Genomic DNA, 22,654 nt, shown 5'->3' with positions numbered 1-22,654 from the left:
TGCCTCCATTCTTCTCTCCTCTCTGCCTCAAATGACTTTTATTCTGTGTAAACCATGTGCGTTTTTGTCATCTTTATAGCGTTGTCATATTTTCTTTCTATTTGAGAATGAAAGCTCTTGGATTGAGGCTTCGGGTTATTTTGCTTTCCAAAACCCTCTAAAAACCTTGATATCTGAACATGGTTAATCTGTTCCATGTTTTAAATAAATGTGTGAACATGCTTTAGTGAGGTATATTGTTTAACATAGGCTACTTATTCTAATGATCTGACGTCATTCTGAAACTGATGGTTAAGGTGATCTTAATATATAAAGAGAAACGGGGGAAATTTGCCTCTTGAACATATTTCTCACTCAGTTTCGATGGGGAAAATCTTTAACATTTTCAGCACCAACAAAAATGATGAGATCTCCAGAACAAAAAAGGCTGTTTCACAATTTTGAGGCGTTCTTCAACCTCTTTGCCTGATTTGCTAAATGGGATTTGCTGGGAGATTCCCAGAGAAACACTGAGAGATATCGTCTGCATGAATTAAAGCTGATTGTTGTAAACTAGCAGTTATTTAATGTTTCATTTGTGTGAATTTGAAGTTGCTTTATTTTGACATATGAACTAATATCAGACAGTCCGGTATAAAGAGACTATGGGGCTACTGACTGAAATACATGATTGATATGATTTGTCTGCATTTTTCAAGCAGTCGTGTTTACCATGTTTACTATGGTAATGGTTACCGCTCAGTCTTTTGCATCGCATATAAATATTCATGCTTTATATGGTGATCAGAATCCCCATCGGATCACAAACAGAAGTTAATTCAAACACTCGCTGCTGTCTGAAAGTGAGTTTTGAGCTCAAAATGATCTTTAATGGTCTTTAATACTGATGTTACTGATAGGCCTATATCATCCGGCGATGCACATTTTTTTTCAGAGGCCGTTTTATTTAATGGATGTCAATGGAGAAGAAGCTTCACTACACGGAATAAACCGCCTTTGTGAAGAAATAGCTTATCATTTAATGAATTGACTTTCTGTCTAATCTTTGTGTTGTTTTACGCTCAACAATACTTTTGTTGGGAACGATATGTAGATTTGAATAATGATAAATAGGTTATTTGATAACAGAAGGCAGAGGAGGGAATGTCGCGACAGATAGGACTCATTTACGGCATTACCATATTATAGTAATACTGAGTGATATTGTATGTTGTCTAAATAAAGTTAAAAATAACAGTGTTTTCTTGACTTTCAGGTTTTACCAGTTATGCTAAGACTTGAATTGTAATGACTATACCTGCATGCATATGACGCTGATATTATGCATTTAAATGAATAAAGAGAATATAAATAATTGTATTATAAATATTGTGTTATATTGAATGTTGTTTAATGAAAAAAAAAAAATGAAGTGTTCTTTCTATCGCTGCCAGTTTATAGCCTATTGTAATGATTTATGACTGCTGTGTGCCAAAATGAGGATGATATAGCCTATGTTAGTCATCATCATTTAGGCTACTCACTCTCAAGTTTCTTTCTTCTTCTGAACAGAAAATAATATATTTTGAAGAGTGTCTGTAACCAAACAGTGGATGAACCCCACTGACTTCCATAGTATCATTTTACCAAATATAGGCCTAGAACATTTATTCACAAGGGTTGGAAAATGTTTTTTTTTTTTTTTTTTTTTATAAACTTTGCGGGCACTGAAGTCACTGCCATAATTACACGATAGACTACTGAGGTGCCTCACGTGATCCGAGTTAGCCGTTACGCTTTCTCCAATGGTGAGAGATTCAGACCCTCTCGATCTTCCTAATAAAACAGTCTCTGAATCGGTTTCTCACCACACCTGTCCTGGTCGGGTCTCCATAGGACACATTGCCTATTTGATTATTTCATAGAAAAAGAACATTGTGGACGTTGCATTTCTGTTCTGTTGCAAGAATATGCTGACTTAAAATTAGTTTAGTAAAAACAGCTTCCATATTTTAGCCTATTTAATCCATTTAAACTGGGCAGCCAAATCTACTGTCTTTCTCCTTATAATGTCCTGAGACTGGAAAAGAGGACTAGAAGAGCGGTTCCTGTTGCAACATGAAGTCAGTTTCTGTTCTACTCACCTTAACTGTGTTTCTGTGTCACACGATCTCATGGAGCGCCAATATCATCAGCCATGGAGCTGGAGGTGAGTTCAGTTCAACTGATGATGCAGGAAATAAGGTTTCAGACACAGTCTCAGAGAAATATGTTTAGATAAACTTTCGAGTTTGCATCCATGTTATAGGCTATTTAAAATAGTTTCAGCAACCATATTTTTGACTGTCGTTTTACATTTACTAAGTGTTATTTATGGAAGCTAATGGAATATTCAATTTGAAATGTAATATGCAAAATCACAATGCAATATGTAATGGCAATGCATTTCTTACGTTTTAATTTTCCCATACATCTGTGCAACGATTGGTGCAAAATGAAAATGAAATTATATAATACATTTGCCATTTCATACACTAGTTTTAATATGCAAATTGAATACATATTTTAACACTTTATAAGTTATAAAATTAAAATGTATTACAGAAATGATTAGATATGTTTAACATGTTCAAGCAAACTGCTATAGCAACATTGCAATTTAAATGTAATGTTTTCTTAATTGCATTTACACTCACAGTTAAGACACTTGCGATTGCATTTCGATTAAGTGTCCCGCAATGAATGTAGCAAAATTCAATGTGCAATTTGAAAATGCATTTTGAGCCGATCACGTGCCCGCCCCGCCCTGTCAAGTCAAGTTTATTTGTATAGCGCTTTTCACAATACAGATTGTATCAAAGCAGCTTCACAGTATTAAATTAAAATAATACAACAAAGTTTGTTTCAAGAGGAATTTATTGATTGATAAAATTAAATTAAATATCCCCAAAATATCCCCAACTGAGCAAGCCAAAGGCAACAGTGGCAAGGAACCGAAAAACTCCATCAGGTGACCTAATGGTGTCCTAAAACTGCGTGAAGGCGGGGCTCGGCAACAGGTAGCCTAAACATATGCTATGGTGCGTATTTAGAGGTGTTGGAACTGAAGGAAACAGTGCGGCGGCAGAGCTGATACGAGCGTTACATTCACTAGCAGATGAAGTGGAGTGTGGACAGAGAAATGGTAGTGTTTCCGAAGATTATTACGCGTCTGCAGGTGATAGAACCAGTACGATGTTGGCATGGCGCAACTACCCAGTGTCAGAGGGGTATGCAGCAACAATTTTGGCGCCCCCCCCCTGAGAGATGTCGATGTAGCTTTAAAACCATGATGTCAGTGGGCAGCTGATTATTTTTCTCTCCTCATCAGATCAGCATCACACTCTTTTTCTCTTTGTTTTTCTCTCGCCCTATCTCTTCCCCTCCTAAAGCTGAGCTTTGACTGATATAGGCTGATAGGCTTTTCACGTTTGTCTGTCAGTGAAGAAAGTAAACATAGGGTCAAACTGATAGGTTGATTTATGAATCATTTTCTCAGAAGCATTCATTTACTGAAAGCTAAATCTAGGTAACTAAGTTTATTAAATTCATTCACAATATGTACACATTCATTACTGATCTAATGCCTAATTCAGGGCCGTAGACAGGGCTTTAAAATCAAAGAAGTCCTAAATTTGAGGTTGTTAGGGAGTTCAATTTTTTATTTCTCTGATGTGCATTTCAAGATGTTTGAAGGGCAAAAAAAAAAGAAAAAAAAGAAAAAAAAAGAAATAGCTTTAAAACCATGTTAGCGGGCAGTAGATTATGTGTCAATACCTTCTCTCTCCTCATTTCTCTCAGTCTCTTCCCCTCCTAAAGCTGTCAAGAAGGGTTATAGTGTGTCACAGGAGCGCATTGGGCGAGCTGTGATTAAACAACGTCACACAAAAACATCATATCCTTTCAAATAAAATCATCTAAGTCTGCTGACTGAAGGGTCTTAGATAAAAATCATCAGACATGTTTAGAGAGATGAAGAAACATACAGCATATGAATGGGTCACAACATTTGCAATGTTTAGATAAAATAAAAATCATCTTACATTTTAGAGAGATGAAGAAGTAGCTCCTCCTAACAGCACATGAATGAGTTAAATATAAATCACAGAGTGGTTCTCTCTCTCTCACACAGCTCCGTCTGTCGGTCTCTGACTCGAGGGTGTATTCAGTGATCAGAATGAGACATTGTGAATGTTTTGTTAGTGCGTGTGTGTGTGTGTGTGTGTCACGCAAGCAGCGGCATCGCGCTCCCTCCCACCCTTCGCATTTGAGCTCTGACATCTGAAACATGATCCCCTCCACATTTGAGGTAGTAATGAGAAAGGGGTTTCCTTATAATGTTGTATAGTATATCAGACTAACTAAAGTCGAAAAACATTCTGTTCCTTAAAAGTGTATAAATGAAATGTTTATAATATAAAATAAATATCTTGCTAATTTAACTAAAGTTGAAAAATGTTTGAATTATATTTTTTTGTTTGTGACACTAGAGGGCGTATTAGTATGTGAGTATATTTAAGGTGATGATGAGTTACAGGTGGGGAGATTGAAGGTCAAACAAACTTTTTTGACCGTGCTCATAGTATACCAAACAGTTGTTAGCAATAAGTCAAAGTATTGAGTATAATTTGTGTTTGTTTTATTTGTTATTTGCGATGCCATAAAAAGGGACAATAAATGGATTTGGCATATCCGAATATTGAAAAGGTATGGACAATGAATATTTTATTCCTAAAGACAAAGCACGCGTCAGAAACAGACTAAGCCATCTGCGTCCCTACACATTCTATTCTTTAAAACTATATAAATTAATTGCTTATAATATTAAATATATAGGCTAATATAAAATATATAGGCTAATATAAAATCCCAGAGTTAGTCTAACACCAGCGTTTGACAGTCTCTGACTCAGAGGGCAGTATTGCCTTTTTTTGCAGCACAAAACGTTTATCGGCGCAAATTAGCACAGACATATGAGACTATTTTGGGTGAATGTGGAGCAGGTCGGGGGGCTGGTGACGTCATCGTCTATAATTCGGTCTAATATTTCAAAAACTGAAGCAGCACAAACCGAACGGTTACAGAATGACCTATACATATTCGTTTACTATCTAAAAAAAAAAACAGAAGCAGCACAAACAAACAAAAATTACAGCACAAACGAAGTAAAAACGATTGAGCCTATTTTGCCGACATTTTGCATTGGGTTGGGGGCGGGGCCAACTTCACGCAGTGATTGACAGGGCGGGGCGGGCACGTGATCGGCTCAGAATACATTTTCAAATTGCACATTGAATTTTGCTACATTCATTGGGACACTTAATGGAAATGCAATCGCAAGTGTCTTAACTGTGAGTATAAATGCAATTAGGAAAAAATAAAATTTAAATTACAATTTTGCTACAGTTTTTGCTTGAACATGTTAAACATATCATATTGCAACTTATAAAGCGTTAAAATACAGTACAGGTCAAAAGTTTGGAAACATCACGATTTTTTCATTTTTTTGAAAGAAGTCTCTAATGCTTATCAAGGCTGTGTTTATTTGATAAAAAATACAGAAGAAAAAAAACAGTAATATTGTGAAATATTATTACAACTTAAAATAATAGTTTTATATTTGAATATACTTTAAAAAATAATTCTTTCCGTGATGCAAAGCGGAATTTTCAGGATCATTACTCCAGTCTTCAGTGTCACATGTGACATCCAGTCTATCACATGATCCTTCAGAAATCATTCTAATATTGAACTGCATTTATTCAAAAAAAAAAAAATGTTCTTATACTATAAATCTTCTTTACTATCACTTTTTGTCAATTTAACACATCCTTGCTGAATTAAAGTATTGATTTATTTTTTTTAAAAAGAAAGAAAAAAAAATGACTGACCCCAAATTACTGACCATGTGTATATTGTTGTTACAAAAGATTTCTATTTTTAAAACATTTGCTTCTTTTTATATTTTTTAATTTTTAATTGTTTACTTTTTATTCATCAAAGTATCCTAAAAAAGTATCACAGGTTATGAAAAAATATTAAGCAGCAGAACTGTTTCCAACTTTGATAATGAATCATCATATTAGAATGATTTCTAAAGGATCATGTGATAGACTGGAGTAATGATCCTGAAAATTCAGCTTTGCATCACAGAAATAAATGATAATTTAAAGTATAATAAATTGAAAACCAATTATTTTCAATTGTATATCACAATATTACATTTTTTTTCCCTGTATTTTTGATCAAATAAATGCAGGCTTGATGAGCAGAAGAAACTTCTTTCAAAAACATTAAAAATAGTAATGTTTCCAACCTGTACTGAATGTATTCAATTTACATATTAAAACTAGTGTATGAAAGGGCAAATGTAAATTTTATAATTGAATTTTCATTTTCATTTTGCACCAAACATTGCACAAATGTATGGGAAAATTTAAATTTAAATACAGAAATGCATTGCCATTTTACATATTGCATTGTCATTTTGCATATTACATTTCAAATTGAAATTTGCTACCCATAAGCTTCCATAGTTATTCCTTGTTCTGAGACTTTCTTAAGGCAGCCGTTCCCTTTCGAGGGAACTCGAACTGCGTCGGTGACGACACTAGGGGAACGCCCTTCAGCGTAGCACGTCTGAATTCATGAATGAAAACTAATCCAATCCTATTGGCGTTGCGAGATGACGTAGCGTGTGACGGCATATACGGATGTGTACAAAAGCACGCCGGCACACAGAAAAGTCAGCTTTTTGCTATTCAGCAAGCGCTCTGTGTGTGTGAAAATCAGTTCGTCCTATTTGGTGTTGTTTGTCTGTTCTATATATATATTCTCATCATGTCAAGTGAGCAATTTAAAAAGTGCGTGTTCCCATGCCTTCGCTATATTACGGCTGGGGACACACACGAGATGTGTGTGTCTTGTTTGGGAATGCAGCACGCCCAGGCAGCCCTCGAGGGGGCTGCTTGCGGCCACTGTGAGTCTCTTTCAATGAGAGTGCTGCGTTCCCGCCTGGCTTTGTTTTCCGAGGACGGCCAGATGCGCGCTTCCCCGCCGTTCAGGTCCCGCATTTGCCGAGGCGATACGGCGGCTTAGATCGTGGGGCTCGCAAAGAGAGCTTTCAGAGGAGTTCGGGACTGCCGAGGCACTTTCCCGATCCTCATCTGAAAGCTCAGATTCCCCTAACCCCCATTCGGGAGCCCGCCCCGCGGCTTCTCCCATTAGGGATGTAGACCCAGTACTGCAGCTGTCTGATTCTGAGGAATTAGACGTGCTCAGTATTGTGGAGGGGGATTTAAATGAGACACAACAATCTGTCCAGTCTGCACCCAGTTATGATGAGCTTTTGGAGGTTGTAACGCGGGCTGTGGCAAAACTGGATATTAGTTGGCCACAACGAGTTGTGTAAATCCTGGAAAAGGCCATTTTCAGCGCGCCTGTCTAACCCCCCAATATTCAATTATAGTAATATTGTGGGGGTTAAGGAGAACGGATATGGGATGATGCCTCGGGTTGAGGAAGCTTTGGCCAGCTATCTTTCACCCGACCTTGCATCATCCCTTAAAACACCGGCACTGCCCAACAAGCCATGTCGTACTACATCTGCTTTGGTGGGCAGAGCTTATATGGCGGCAGGTCGGGCTGGTGCGAGCCTGCACACGATGGCTATCTTGCAGGCGTACCAGGCCGACCTGTTAAGAGACATAGATCAAGGCGAGGGTCCTACTATGGAGGATATAGCCGAGCTTCGCAAAGCCACAGATCTGTCTCTCCGGGTTACCAAAGAGACGGCCCGTTCCATCGCTCAATCTATGGCAGCACTGGTAACCACGGAGAGGCATCGGTGGCTTAACCTCCCAGGCATCAAGGAGAAGGACAGGGCGTTCCTCCTTGACGCACCCGTTGCTACCACTGGTCTGTTCGGCGAGGCGGTTAATGCTGTCGTTGACAGATTTCAGGACACAAAAAAGCAGAGCGAAGCATTTAGGCAATATCACCCTCGCCGTTCAAGGTCTAGGAGGGCGGCTGCTAGAGAGAATCAGTCACAGCCGTCATCCAGCTCTTCTTATCGCCAAAGCCAGAAAGGAAGTGGCGCTTCTAGAGGTCCCCCTCAAAGAGCTTGGGACTCTAGGCGGCGCTCTCACCCACAGCCTCCCGAGAAGACGGATCAGAGGACCGTCATCCAGTCTAGGAAGGCGAAGGGAAAGAGGTCCTAACTACTATGAGACCTCGAAGGCCGCGGGTAGATTGCGTCATCATAGCTTGTGTAGAGCCATCTCCCAACCCAACTTGGAGAATAGATTAACGGCGATATTTTTTTTATCGCGCGATAAGAGTCTCGCGTTAACGCAGCACGTTAACGGCGATAACAGCCCACCACTAATATATATATATATATCATTTATATAAAGGCGTTTTTGCCTTTTATTAGGATAGGACAGTAGCTGGACAGTAGCTAGACAGGAAGTGAGGTGGCAGAGAGAGAGAGAGAGAGAGAGAGAGAGAGAGAGAGAGAGAGAGAGAGAGAAAGAGAAAGAGAAAGAGAGAGAAGTGACAGGAACAGGAAAGGTCCACAAGCCGGGTGTAACGATCACCAGCTGGAGTGCCCTCGAGAGCCACCAGAGGGCGCTCCACAATAGACTATGATCACTTCCTCACAAACTACATTTCCCTTAACTCACTGCCTGGACTCATCAGCACTCATCTCATTCACCTGTGTCTTATCACCTTGTTTCACTCACACCATAAATACCTGGTTTTCACATTCACTCAGTGCAAAGTCTTGTTGTACTGTTACTGCATTTCTGAGCGTTATTTACCCGTGTTTGAGTCTTGTATTGCTAACCTTGGACTGTTTCACCGTTTCCTGATTGTTTCTCTGCCTGGCCTGACTTGGATTGTTTATTGGACTCTGATAATTGCTGCCTGCCCTGACCTCTGCCTGTTATTCGGATGTTCTCTGTGTTTCCTCCATTGATCTGTTTGCTGTTGTTGACCCTGCCTGTACGACTACTCTGTAATAAAGCTGCATTTGGATCTTCACCTTCGAGTCTCGGAGCAGTTCATAACACCGGGACTCAAACTCGGGTCTCCTGAAGCACAACAGCGCACTTTCCCACAAGGCTATCATGGTGTGATATATTTGAGTAAAAAAGTATTGGCTAAATTAATACATTTGGCTTATTCCAAATACTACAAATTGCACACTTTGTCTTCAATAACAAATGTACATTATTAGACAAATAAAACTTAGCTATACTTTGTACAAAATACTATTGTATATTATAATGTATTTTGAAAGTATACTTTCAATGCATTTTTACAATGATCATTTCCAGCACTCAGTTAAAATATACCTAAAATATATTTTTAATAAAGTGCAAATAAATACACTCAAATATATTTTTAGAAAATATACTAAAGTACAATTATTTTAAAGTGTATTAAAAGTTGTTTTGTGAAAATAGGTAAAAGTATGATGCTACTATACTTTTAATATATTTAAAGATAGTACAATATTTGTTAGTATATTAGCAATGTAGGCTACTATTGAAAAAGGGAATATATTTCAAATACAATAAAGTATACTTTTTTTTCACTAGGGAGGTCTGATGGAGAGCACCTAGATTGTTTTTTGGTTTGTTAATTTTGTTAGTCTCTTTTAAACCATGAAAAAAATACAAGAGTGCATCGATTGCAAAGTCTGAAATAAGACCAAAGTTAAAGCTATGTTTTATAATACTGAGCCTTAAATGGTGTTGTTTACATCATATTTTGTGACATCAGTCATGAACGTTTTAGCTCTCCTGAAAGATTTCAAAGAACAGTGATTTATTTGATGCAATTCATTTTGTTGAATTAAAGCTGAACAAACTTAACAAGCTGTGCATGTCCTCTGAATGGGTGAAACTCTCAGGCCTGGCTACAAGCCTCTTAGTGACACAATAATTAGTATCATGTGCATCAGTGTTAAAATGTTGTGTATTTTCCGAATATCAGTCTATAGGAGTTTTGCATGGCAGCTGTTCTCTAATTTTTCCAGATAATTTCTAATAATTAGAAAAATATTCTAATTTCATTGCACTTTTTGTTTTGTCCTACTTCACATTTCACACACAAAGGATTCCAGTGAGAGATTTTTTTACTATTATCTTTTAGTTAATCAAATCACAAGTTAAAGTGACCATTTGCTTATTTTCAGTGTTGCAACGTTGTTGCAGCAAAGCAAAAAATCAAATGTAACTGGACATTATTTACCTCAGAATTTAGGATTTTAGTTTACAGCCCTCTATTGAGTACCAGAATAAAATTGGATGATGTTATTCCAATTTAGGCGTCATCACTTTTTGCGTTGGCAAACAAGGAGATATTTAAAGTTAAAGCAAGGGATATCCTATCTCATCTATGCTCCCTGGTATGTGGTTGTGTCTTATTCTCCACCTCCACCGGATTTTACAGTTTCCGGTCTATCCTGGGTATTGCCGACCTAATCAAAAAAATGTGTCTGTGTGGGATGCGTCTGTCGTCTGTCTGTCCCTCAACATTTATAAAAGCCAAATAAGAATTGACTTACCACAACAGCTGAAGAAAGAGATGATCAAACCTCTTGCTTGTTGCAAGTCCCAATATTTCGCTGTAAAGACACTCGCCATCTGGAGATCACGTCGGGGTCACCACTTTATAATGACCCGTCGGCCCAACATGGGTATCCAACGTTGTGGGCGAAGGTATATTTTGTGCATGTCTTTTCAGCATTCTGTGAAGTTCACTTAATTTTTAGAATTGAATTTAAATTTTGCTTAATCCGACTCCAATTTCAAATGATTATCAAATTTAGATTGTGTTTCTTATTAGAAAATAATCATAAATATTGATTATGATTTAATTTAGATCTTTGATTATTCTGGGTGTAGCGAAGTACCACTACAATTGAAAGTTAGCTGGTTGAGGCGGCCAAATATGGATCAGATTCCGATCAGAGAATCAGGAGTGGAGAAGAGATTCTTGATAATAAGGCGTTTATTTATCTTGTATATGCATCTGAGTTATGCATCTGTGCTTGTATATGGTCTACAGAAAGAAATAAAGAGAAATAATTTACAATAATATTCGTTGAATATACATGTCTCCTTGCATTAATTCCATTCAGAAAATAAACAAACATAAAATATATTCCACTTAAATGTCAGTATTAATCACAAGGAAGTTAACGAAAATACAGTAGTACACAGCTGTAAACAAACACTCGCGCTGTGTCGGAGAAAAACACTTGCGTGTCTGGTGATGACTCATCAGATTAGTTCGGCAGATTACGGCCGAAATAAACGTTCAAATCCAAGCAATATAAACATAAGAAATTACCAATCACATGCACGTCACATACTAATAAGGTATAGATATATATATATCCACTTACATGTATTGCATGAACGCATTTACACAGAACGAAACCACCAGCATAAACAATGATTCACCGTCATCTTCTACCGGAGTGCGTCGCTAATAAAGGAACGTGTAGGAAACAATAAACAAACATTAGTTCCTAGGACAGGCTTTCTTACACAGCCGCCCCAATTATCTGTCAAGATAATTAAACACTCTAGGAAAGTCTGTCTGCAGTGTCTGTGTCACAGTCCTCAAGATGAGGAAGAGGGATCAGTCGGACAACTGGACGGGTGTAGGTTTTCTCTTTAACCTTGACTTTGGCGATACGGATTCTACCATCAGCCCCAGCCAGGGTCTCCATCACAGTGCCGACGGGCCAGAGCGCCCGTGGAAGTTGGGGATCGACAATAAGCACTACTTGACCCACTGTCAGTTCTTTGCCATCCGTCCTCCACTTGTGACGACCTTGCAAGCCTGGGAGGTAATGGCGAATGAAGGCAGTCCAGAAACAGTCAGCCAGCACCTGACTGTGTCGCCATCTCCGTCTTCCTAGCAAGTTGTTAGAGTCGTACAGGACCTGAGGTAGAGAGGCATCACGGCGACCCATAAGAAGCAAGTTCGGAGTCACCGGATCCAAGTCTGCGACATCTGAGGATACATAGCCGAGCGGCTTGGCATTTAAGATGCTTTCAACTTCCACTAGAAGGGTTTGTAGTACTGGTTCTGGGACTGACTGCTCTCGCAGGATTACCCGCAGCGCTGTCTTGACTGATTTTACCTCACGCTCCCAGGTTCCCCCGAAGTGAGGAGCACTTGGTGGATTATGGCGGAACCGGATTTTCTGCCCAGCCAGCAGCTCCTGGAGCTTTGGAGACATGGCAGTGAAGGTCTCTTGTAGTTCTCGATTACCTCCGACGAAATTAGTGCCATTATCACAAAGCAGTTCCATGGGCTTGCCTCTTCGTGCTATGAATCGACGCAGAGAGAGCAGGAATGCGTCAGTGTCCAAATGCTCTAATAGATCCAGATGTACACACCGTGTCGTCATACATTTGTAGATAATCCCCCATCTTTTCTCTTGGCGGCGACCAACTTTGACTGCAAATGGGCCGAAGCAGTCTACACCAGTAGAATGGAAAGGTGGCTTATACAGGTTCAGCCTGCAGGGTGGTAGATCAGCCATTCGTGGGGTTTGAGGCTTAGCACGCCACCGCTGACAGTCTTGACAGTTGCGCTGCTGTTTACGAATTGCTTCTCGGCCTCGAAGTACCCAGTACTGACGACGCAGTTCAGCTAGGACCCTTTCCGAGCCGGGGTGAAGAAGTCGCTGATCGGTCTCCTTAATTAGCAGCTTGGTGATGGGATGGCCAGGGTCTAACACAATTGGATGAATAGTATCCAGGTCAAGGTCACCCGCACGACGTAGCCTTCCACCCACTCTAATGAGACCAGTGTGCCCATCATACTCGGGGGCAAGAGAGCTCAAACGACTGTCGGCTGGAACTGACTGTCCAGCCTTTAAAGCCCTGACTTCGATTGGGAATGAATCACTTTGGGCCTGTGCCAGGAGGAGCCTCTCTGCTTCAATATAATCAGAAGCCACGACAAGAGTGTCGTTGTCTGTGCCAGCCGCCCCATGCAGGGATCTAACAGTAGCCTGGACAAGCTCTTGCCATGTGTGGAACTGGCTTGGATCAGGAAGGGAACTATTAGGCACGGAAACAGTGCCAATAAAGGCAGCCTTCTTTAATTCACTGAAATCTGGCTCCTTTTCAGTTTTAGGTGTGGATGGCCACTGATCAACTGACTGGTTCAGGAAGGATGGTCCTGAGCTCCACTTATGAGGACCTGCCAACTCGGTTAGTGTAAGACCTCGTGTGATGTGGTCAGCAGGGTTGTTAACAGACTCAACATACCTCCATTCAGCCATATCGGTGAGGGTCTGTATTTCTGCTACACGTGTTCCGACAAACACCTTGTAGCGGCAAGACTCCGATGTCAGCCAGTATAACACAGTGGTGGAGTCAGACCAGAAAGTAACCTTGTGAATAGGAATGGTCAACTCTGTTTGGATCACCTTGGCCAACTGGGCACCAGTCAGCGCAGCACTCAGCTCCAAACGAGGCATGGACAGACATTTCCTCGGTGCTACTCTAGACCTGGCCAAGACAAAAGTTACAGTGACTTGTCCTTGACTGTCTGTGGTACGCAAGTATGCAACCGAACCATAAGCTCTTTCCGATGCGTCACTGAAGACATGAAGTTCTCGGATGACAGAACTGTTGTCATTGGAGTCCGAGGTGTATGTACGAGGGAACTGCAACTGAAGGAGAGTTGGGAGTTCTCCTACCCAGGCAAGCCACTGTTCTCTCAAATGCAGAGGTTCAATGGGGTCGTCCCAACCGAGGTTATTCTTCCAAAGGTCTTGGACGAGAACCTTGGCCCTGGTGGTAAATGGGATGATGAACCCCAAAGGGTCATATTGACTTGCCAATGTCCTATACATATTCCTCATGGTAGGAGCAGCGGTCTCCGTAGAGCGTAAATTATACCCCAGGGTGTCATTGATACAGTTCCACCGTAGCCCAAGAGTGGGTTCTTGGAGGTCAGTGCTTTTTTGTGCCAACCAGCGCTCACTATTAGCGGACTTGGCATCTGTGGGAAGGTGTTGGATCACAGATGGTACATTACTTGCCCATTGCCTTATCTCAAAGCCTCCATCAGCGAGCAGCTGGCGCAGTCCATCCACAATTTCTTTTGCTTCATTTGCAGTTGGTGTACTATGAAGGCAGTTGTCAACGTAAAAGGAATGTTCTACTATGTTGACTAGGTCAGCCATGTCATCTTTGTGTCCTTGGGCATGATTCTGGAGGGCATAAATAGCACAACATGGGCTGCAGGTAGTGCCAAACGGAAGTACCTGCCATTCATATATATCAGGTTCCACGTCCCGACGCATGTCCCTCCAAAGGAACCGCAGCACTGACCTGTCCCTAGGCAGCAAGCGTACCTGATGGAACATACCTTTGATGTCCCCACTGATGGCAACAGTGTGTTGGCGGAATCTCAGGAGGACACCCAGTAAGGAAGGTCCCAAAGTCGGCCCGGGCAGCAGTTGATCGTTCAAGGATTGTCCCTGATGTTTAAAGGAACAGTTAAAGACTATCCTGTCTTTACTGTTGTGATGCACCATATGGTGCGGGATGTACCAAGACTCTGCACTTTTGTTGGCTTCTTCTGGAGTGATCTTAGCCACATAGCCAGCCGCCTCCAGCTTCTGGATCTCATTGCAGTAAGCTTTGGCCCTCTCAGGATCCCGTACCAGCCTGCGCTCAGTGCTACGCAAACTGGGAAGCACAGTCTCTGTTCCTACATGGAGTAAACTCATTGACGTTCGTCTCAGCAATGGTGTAGCGTAACGTTGAACACCATCCACGTTGACCCGGATTGTGGCATTTTGCAGCAGGGCGTAAGCCTCTCGATCCTGCTTGGACCTGGTGATCATTTTCTCGTTATAAGGGAGAGTATCAACCTGCCAGAGCCTTTCTACATGGTGGATGAGATCATCACGGGTTGGAACTGTCATGATGTGAAGACACTGCTGATTCCCTCGTGATGGTTGCATTGGACTCATCGGGCCCTGAAGAGACCATCCGAGTTGTGTACAGACAGCAATGGGTCCCCCAATTGGGCCTTTGCGTATGGGCTGGATTGGTGTTAGGAGGTGGGGATTATCTGACCCTATAAGGAGCAATGGCTTTACTCTGTCCACAGGAGGCAGCGGCAGATCCTTTAGGTGTCGATAGGCATTCTGCAGAGCAGATACTGGGTAGGTGTGCTCCGCTAGACACAGACCAGTCGCAGTGAATGCATTACGTATAGTGAACTTTGTCATGGGCTTGGATACTGAAGAAATCTCAAAGGATATCGATGACCCGTCAAGTTCAGTGTGAGACTGCTGAATTGTCTGTAGGGGAAGCAATTCCGGAGTGCCGGTTAGCTGAAGCTGCTGTAGCACTGGCTGGAGCACTATTGTTCTCTCTGATCCGTCGTCGAGGACCGCATGGGTTTCCATAGTGTGTCGACCATTGTGGAGAAGGACTTTGACCACTTTCAACATAACCTTTGGAGAACGGTTAGGTCTGTCAAGGTAGATCCTGGTAGGTGGCAGGCTTACCAAAAGTACAGCCCTGGAGGTGTCATTAATTGAGTCATGTAGAATTGTGAGATGTAACTCTTTACAGACCTTACAAGGACGCTTGAGGTTACAGGCCTCTACTGCATGTGAACGACCACATCTCCAGCAGCGTTTTCCCTCCTTAATCCAAGTGACAATTTGAGAAGTTGTTAATTTCTTGAACTGGTCACAATAGTTGAGGTAATGGTCCCTGTTGTCACAATGGGGACAATATGGCTTTGGTTTTGAACTGGGTTTCGGGTCAGCAGATTGAGGGGGCCTTATTCCACTCTCATTGGCCAGAAGAACTGGTGTAGGTCGCTCTCTGGAACGAGTGAATGTCGTTGCCTTACCATAGGACTTGGGCGAGTCACTCTGGAACAAGGTTGCAGCTCGACTGGAGATGCGTTTCGCTTGAGACTTGATCTCTAGCCAGGTGGCCAAATCAGGAAGTGTATAGGTCTTGTCAGTACCCATCTGGAGAATACCCCTGCTTAGGCAGTATTCAACAAACCCATCACGATAAGCAGATGGTAATTTACTTAAGAGACGATCCACGTGAGAACCACACATGAGCTCGTAACCGTTCTGGCCCTCAAGAGTCCTCAGCATGCCTACCAATGATTGAACGGATAACGCAAAAGAGTCAAAAGCGTTAGCATCACCCATTCTCAGTGGTGGAGTACTCATGATAGCGCCCAACTCTGACTGGACGAGCTGTCTTGGCTGGCCATACTTGTCTTGGAGAGCCTGTAGTGCAGCTGAATAAGGACACGGATGGTACATATAGGCCTTAGCCAGCTGCTGAGCACTGGGAAGTTTCAAATGGCTAAGCAAGACATGATACTTGTACTGCTCACTGAGATGGTTGTGATTGCTCAACAAATTGTCCAGTGCTAACTTTAATAAGGCGAAGTCACTCTCATTACCACTTTCGAACACCGGCAACTTGGGTTGTGGGATGCCATAGGCTGATGCAAACAGTAGCTCTGTACCAGGGTATGCTGAATGACCATCATGCTGAAAGGGCAAGAATGAAGGTGGTTGAGCACGGTTAGGGCCAGGATGTGGCACGGATGAAACCTGATAGCTGGTAACTGGAGGCTGCAGCAGACGTGTACGCGTTGTCACAGGAGGAATGGCTGTCTGCAGCACAGCATATGGCATTGTTGCTGTTGTAGGTTGATGTGACACTGCCGGCATGCTTTTACTCAAGGGGTGTGCAGCAGTGGACATGACTGTGGCTCTTGAATGTGATTGGGGTACCATATTCGATGTTGACAACACAGTACGAGCTGGTGCAGTTATAGGGGTAGTCTGAGATACATTGGAGACGGGTGAGGAGACAGCTTGTGGTAACATGTTGAGCACTGCGTGTGGTGCACTCCCGGATTCGGGTGGTCTAACTGCTGGCTGAGCCACCCACGAATCATCAGGAATAATCTGTTCTGCTGAACAAATTTGTATGGTTGAGGTCACAGCTGGTGACTGAGCAGAGGGCTGCTGGAGAGAGGGTGATTGATGAGATGGGCTTAAGGCTGGACTAATATGTACAAACTGAAGTGGAGGTGAAAGCCTATCTGGTGAGCCTGGAGGCACAGGAGTTGTTTGACCAGAGTCTTTAATAAGCATGGAGGATACGAGCTTCGCTACCTCAAACTCAGTCTCTGCTTGTTGCAGCTTACGCTGTCTTTCTAGATGCTTGGATAAGGCCTCCTTAGCTGTGAGAGCTTCCTCTTGAACACGCTGGGCTTGTTTAGCTTGTACCTGTAGCCGCTGATATTCCACATCTGCCAATGAGTCCTCCACGACCTGCTGGCGGAGACTTTCTAACTGCCTCTGTTTAATCTTCTCCTCCAACATAGCAGTCTGGACACTAGAGAGTTCTGGTGGAAGATAAACGCCAGTGGAGGTAATAGAGCGCCTACTTGACCTGGAATGAGAGCTTACGCCACTACGAGACGTTTTCCTCGAGCCGCTTCTTGGTTGACTGGGACAGTGGGAAGAAGCTTTAGGAGGAGGGTCCTCAGCGGGTCGATAGCCAACCTCATAATCGTCCAGGTGAGAAGGCAGATTAGTCCTGCGGCGAGGTCTGTCCATTGTCTCTAATGTGTCACTTTCTGCTGAATCCATACTGGTTTGATCTTGCACTCAATCCGGCTCGAAGGACCATATTAATGTAGCGAAGTACCACTACAATTGAAAGTTAGCTGGTTGAGGCGGCCAAATATGGATCAGATTCCGATCAGAGAATCAGGAGTGGAGAAGAGATTCTTGATAATAAGGCGTTTATTTATCTTGTATATGCATCTGAGTTATGCATCTGTGCTTGTATATGGTCTACAGAAAGAAATAAAGAGAAATAATTTACAATAATATTCGTTGAATATACATGTCTCCTTGCATTAATTCCATTCAGAAAATAAACAAACATAAAATATATTCCACTTAAATGTCAGTATTAATCACAAGGAAGTTAACGAAAATACAGTAGTACACAGCTGTAAACAAACACTCGCGCTGTGTCGGAGAAAAACACTTGCGTGTCTGGTGATGACTCATCAGATTAGTTCGGCAGATTACGGCCGAAATAAACGTTCAAATCCAAGCAATATAAACATAAGAAATTACCAATCACATGCACGTCACATACTAATAAGGTATAGATATATATATCCACTTACATGTATTGCATGAACGCATTTACACAGAACGAAACCACCAGCATAAACAATGATTCACCGTCATCTTCTACCGGAGTGCGTCGCTAATAAAGGAACGTGTAGGAAACAATAAACAAACATTAGTTCCTAGGACAGGCTTTCTTACACTGGGTATCCAATACTTTCAATTAGTCGTTCATTAAGGGACCCGGTGTTGCTTTGAGACTGCACGTCACGAATAAGAGCTCACTGACACAAACTAGCCAGTTCTGAAATTACTCAGAGGATGCAGTGTGATTTATTTTACCTTTAAGTGGCCACTCTCTGCTGTCTCATAACAAAAAGTGTAATTTTTTATAGTCGCGAAACTGCAACTTGCTAAGTCAGTGATAGTCAGAAATTGGAAGGTCCCGAATGATGTTCTCCCTGCTCCATTCATTGGTCCTTCAGTTTGATATATCCTGGACAAAGATTTGAGGTAACACCAGACTCCACATTAATCTATACTAGAAATAATGATTTCAGAATCATGCAGAATAAATGCAGGGGGGGACGGGGGGGACGCGTACCCACCAGATTTCGTCATGAGTCATTTTGTACCCACCACTTTAACTTCCGTCCATATTAATTTGACTTTTGGTCCGATTTATTTTTTTACCGTTTTCAGTGGTTATGAGGAGCAATATGAGAGAGAAATTTGGTAATCATTGTCTGACCCAACAAAAAAACATTATAATATTCATTTTATTTTATTTTTCGTGTTCGCATTTATGAGGGAAAAAACATCGTGTCAAGCCGCCTTAAGTTCTCCGGTACGGACGTGAGCGCTCTGAAAGCGGCACTAAAAGACTGCTTTAAAACTTTCACAGAGACCTCAAACAGAACAGCTGCCTTTCTTTAAATTGAATTTCGTTTTGTATTAATTATATCTTAATTTTAATCAATGTTTCATGAACCACTTGCCTGGATTTAATAAATAAGAAGTAAATATAGCAGAATCACGACATGGAGGCGCCGGCGAGTGAACTGGAGTTCGTCTCATAAATGAACCGAAACTCAGCGTATAATGCACATTCACATTCACAGCGTATTTAGACACATTTAGACGCATTCATAATCATTACTTTTACCGGTTCTTTGTGGCAAGCTTTATGCGTGCGGTCGTGCGCTTGAGTGCGGCTATATTACGTAAATGCTCATTATCCTGTAGGCTATAAGTAATTAAATTATAAAGGGGCGATTTGTCCACGAATGACTTAAATGAACAACTAGCCTACTAGTCGACTAGAAAAAAAACTTTTAGTCGGAAGCAGCCCTTATTCCACATATTTTCGATTCGAACCAGGCAACAGGACATCTGGGTTGAGCGAGCGACCCTGCGGAATGAACGAGCGGAGCGGAATATTCAGAAATGCGCTCTCCACTCACGAGCTCTGATCGGAACAAACCCGAACCTCACTGTCTGCTGAACTTGAGCAGAAACATCAAAATATAACCAGCTTTTTAAAATGGTTTTTAAAACTAAACACTATTTTAGCACAAATTATTAGTTTATTGGCGATAAAAAAATAAATAAAAATAAAAATATATATTATTGAAATGATTGACAAAATTCGAATAGGCTATAGTAAAAGTTCCCTTTCAAGGCGGAACTTCGACATTACGGATGTCATATTTGGGAACTCCTCCCCTACTCCACTTCTGCTGAAATCGTATGGCTAACGCCAGCTGACAGCTGGCCAATTGACGCAAATATGCAAATACTGACAAGCCCGCTGGCAGTATAAATGCAAGCGTCGCGTCAATTTCGTCAGAATCTCTCTCTTCACGCTCAAATCGTGTGCTAACTGAGATATCAACCTAAACAACCTAAATCAACCCACTATTGATTCGCTGTCGTTGAAGGTGCAAGGAAGATACGTGGATTACTGTCTTCAGCATCCGATGGCGACCACGTGCAACTTGTGCTCAGGCCCCATTGTGCCTCCGGACACGCACCTGTTCTGCGTCGCGTGTATGGGACTGGCTCACGCCGAGGCAGCCCTATCGGACGGCATGTCGTGCGAGAACTGCGCGGACCTGCCGATGCGAGCTCTCAAAGCCAGACGGGACGAGGCTCGCGCAGCAGCGGGGATCGGGCCCACCGCCACCACAGAGCCGCTGGTGAGCCCCCCCAACCGAAGGGACAGGGAACTGGAAGCGGTGAGCTTCCCTGACGCCACCTTTCGCCCCCCTCTCGAGGTCGCTGACTTCGTTTCCTTCGGAGCCAATGAAGAGGGCGACTCGATGTCCCTGTCAGCGTCTGAGAAGGACTGGGGATCCGAGCACACCCGGTCGGAGCAGGAAAATCCGATGGACCTCCAGGACGAGCTCCTTAGGATCCTATCCATGGCCGTCGACGAGCTCGACCTCTCATGGAACGCTCCGGACGAGCCGTCCAAGAGTAAGCTCGACACGTGGTTCCTCCAGTCGAGCCGCCGGCAGGCCGCTTCAAAAAGGGGAACCCCGTTCTTTCCTGACGTACATGACCAGGTTGTGAAGTCTTGGGCTGCACCCCAGTCGGCGCGCACCCTCGCTTCTACGCAGGCCATGTTCGCCCCTGTGGACGATGCAGAGGCTCACGGATACCTGCACATGCCCCCCGTCGAAGAAACCGTCGCCGCGCACCTGTGCCCGAACTCGACACCTGCCCTGGGCTCGGACCGCACTTTGCCGTCCAAACCCTGTAGGTTCACGGCCCACCAGGCGGACAAGGCCTACGGGGCAGCAGGGGAGGCGGTATCCGCGCTTCACGCTATGGCTATCCTACAAGTCATGCAAGCAAAGCTGCTTAAGTCTATGGATGGCGCCGCCTCGGCAGATGCTGGCGTTATCCGAGACCTGCGCTCAGCGACGGACCTCGCGCTCGTGGCTACCAAGCGCGCGGCTCAGGCTGTCGGCCGCTCGATGGGGTATCTGGTGGTCCTTCACAGGCACCTCTGGCTCACCCTATCGGATGTAAAGGACGCCGATAGGAAGACGCTACTCAACGCGCCAATCACCTCGACCGGCCTGTTCGGGGACGCGGTGGATAAAGTCACGGAGCGCTACTCCGAGACGCAGAAGAAAGCGAAGGCGATGAGTCACGTCATCCCTCGCCGCGCACCGCCACCTCAGCCTCGCTCCCGCTCTTCGTCGGCCTCGCGCCGTCCTCAGGCTCCTGCCAGGCAGCCATCAACCCCCCGCACCGATCCGGATCGCCGCGGCGGTCGAACCGGCCAGTGGCAAGGCGCAGGGAAGAGGGGGGCAGCCCGAAGGAACAGCCCGCGCAGAGAAAGGGGGAAGCCAGCGACGAACGCGGCGGCTTCAAAGCAGTCGTCCTGACGATCCGGGCAAGAGGGAGAGAGAGCACCAGGGAGGTCCTTCCCCCAAGCGTCATGCTCTAACGCACACAGTTCCTCAGTGTTCGAGTCTGAGCGACGCGTGTTCAGTATGTGTGAATGTTGTTGCTTGTGTTCAAACAAAAGAATGTTCAATAAAGCAAATTATCTCTTCACAAAAAGAGCCTTTTCTCCCTCTTGCACCCTACACTGTGTCATTCGCCCTGCCCTCAAGCAGCGCAGAATCACGGTTCATAATTATAAACCCACCAAGTACTTTCGGTGAGTTAAGTCCCTCTGCACAATAACAGTTATCTACTCTGTGCGTTAGCTCATGAGTTGTTCTGTTGTATGAATGTGTATGCTTAGTGCACTGTCACCGCTATGCGTTGGCTTGTTCTCTACTGTTGTTGCCCTGACTGTTTCAGTGCAACCTTTCCCCGGTTATACTGCTTGGTATATGCAAATTCGCGCAGGGTTTGGAAAGGCGGGTGATTGGTTCAGCTCGGCCTATCAGGATGAGAAGCTCGCTATTGGCCAGCTTCGGCCTATCAGGCGCGTGTATTCCGGGGGGGCGGAGTTTGGTCGTGGGTTCTGTCAGTCAGTGGCATGTTTCATCTTCCACGGCGGGATTCTATACAGTTCCCATATACGACATCCGTAATGTCGAAGTTCCGCCTTGAAAGGGAACGTCTCCGGTTACTTTCGTAACCTCGGTTCCCTGAAAGGCAGGAACGAGACATTACGCTCGCCGCCGTGTTCGCTGTTCGATTCAAGCGTTTCGTTTTGATTCTGACGAAATTGACGCGACACTTGCATTTATACTGCCAGCGGGCTTGTCAGTATTTGCATATTTGCGTCAATTGGCTAGCTGTCAGCTGGCGTTAGCCATAAGATTTCAGCAGAAGTGGAGTAGGGGAGGAGTTCCCATATACGACATCCGTAATGTCTCGTTCCTGCCTTTCAGGGAACCGAGGTTACGAAAGTAACCGGAGACGTTTTTTTTTGTTTTGTTTTTTTACGTTTTGGGCCTGTTGAAAATTGGGGCC

At 43.4% G+C, this 22,654-nt stretch overlaps 3 protein-coding genes across 4 annotated transcripts in view; 2 read left to right on the top strand and 1 right to left on the bottom strand.

Annotated features, from left to right (window-relative positions):
- The window catches only part of LOC309511654 (beta-2-microglobulin-like), a gene marked incomplete at its 3' end in the record, with an annotated part of 46,267 nt that overhangs the window by 16,695 nt on the left and 6,918 nt on the right, over positions 1-22,654 (top strand). The window lies entirely within an intron of this gene.
- Positions 1-22,654, top strand: part of LOC309511405 (hereditary hemochromatosis protein-like) — a 29,104-nt gene that overhangs the window by 3,802 nt on the left and 2,648 nt on the right. The window contains exon 1 of one of the 2 annotated variants that reach the window (XM_082186640.1): positions 2,012-2,188. The exons of the other annotated variant lie outside the window; for it this stretch is intronic. Within the exon in view, the coding sequence (XP_082042766.1) occupies positions 2,098-2,188 (91 nt within the window). The 5' untranslated portion in view covers positions 2,012-2,097. Of the gene's footprint in view, positions 1-2,011; positions 2,189-22,654 lie in introns of those variants that run through there. 2 annotated transcript variants of the gene reach the window in all.
- LOC309511406 (uncharacterized protein) lies at positions 10,936-18,409 on the bottom strand. Its single transcript, XM_082186642.1, has 4 exons — positions 18,268-18,409; positions 17,237-17,923; positions 11,438-11,520; positions 10,936-11,091 (listed from the first exon to the last, which is right to left on the bottom strand). The coding sequence occupies exons 2-4, from the start codon at positions 17,714-17,716 to the stop codon at positions 11,067-11,069; spliced, it is 588 nt and encodes a 195-aa protein (XP_082042768.1). The 5' UTR covers positions 17,717-17,923; positions 18,268-18,409; the 3' UTR covers positions 10,936-11,066.

This window comes from Leuciscus leuciscus (genome assembly GCF_965113295.1).
Source record: "Leuciscus leuciscus genome assembly, chromosome: 12".
In the NCBI taxonomy this organism is placed as follows: Eukaryota; Metazoa; Chordata; class Actinopteri; order Cypriniformes; family Leuciscidae; genus Leuciscus; species Leuciscus leuciscus.
This window is presented reverse-complemented; position numbering and strand designations above follow the sequence as displayed.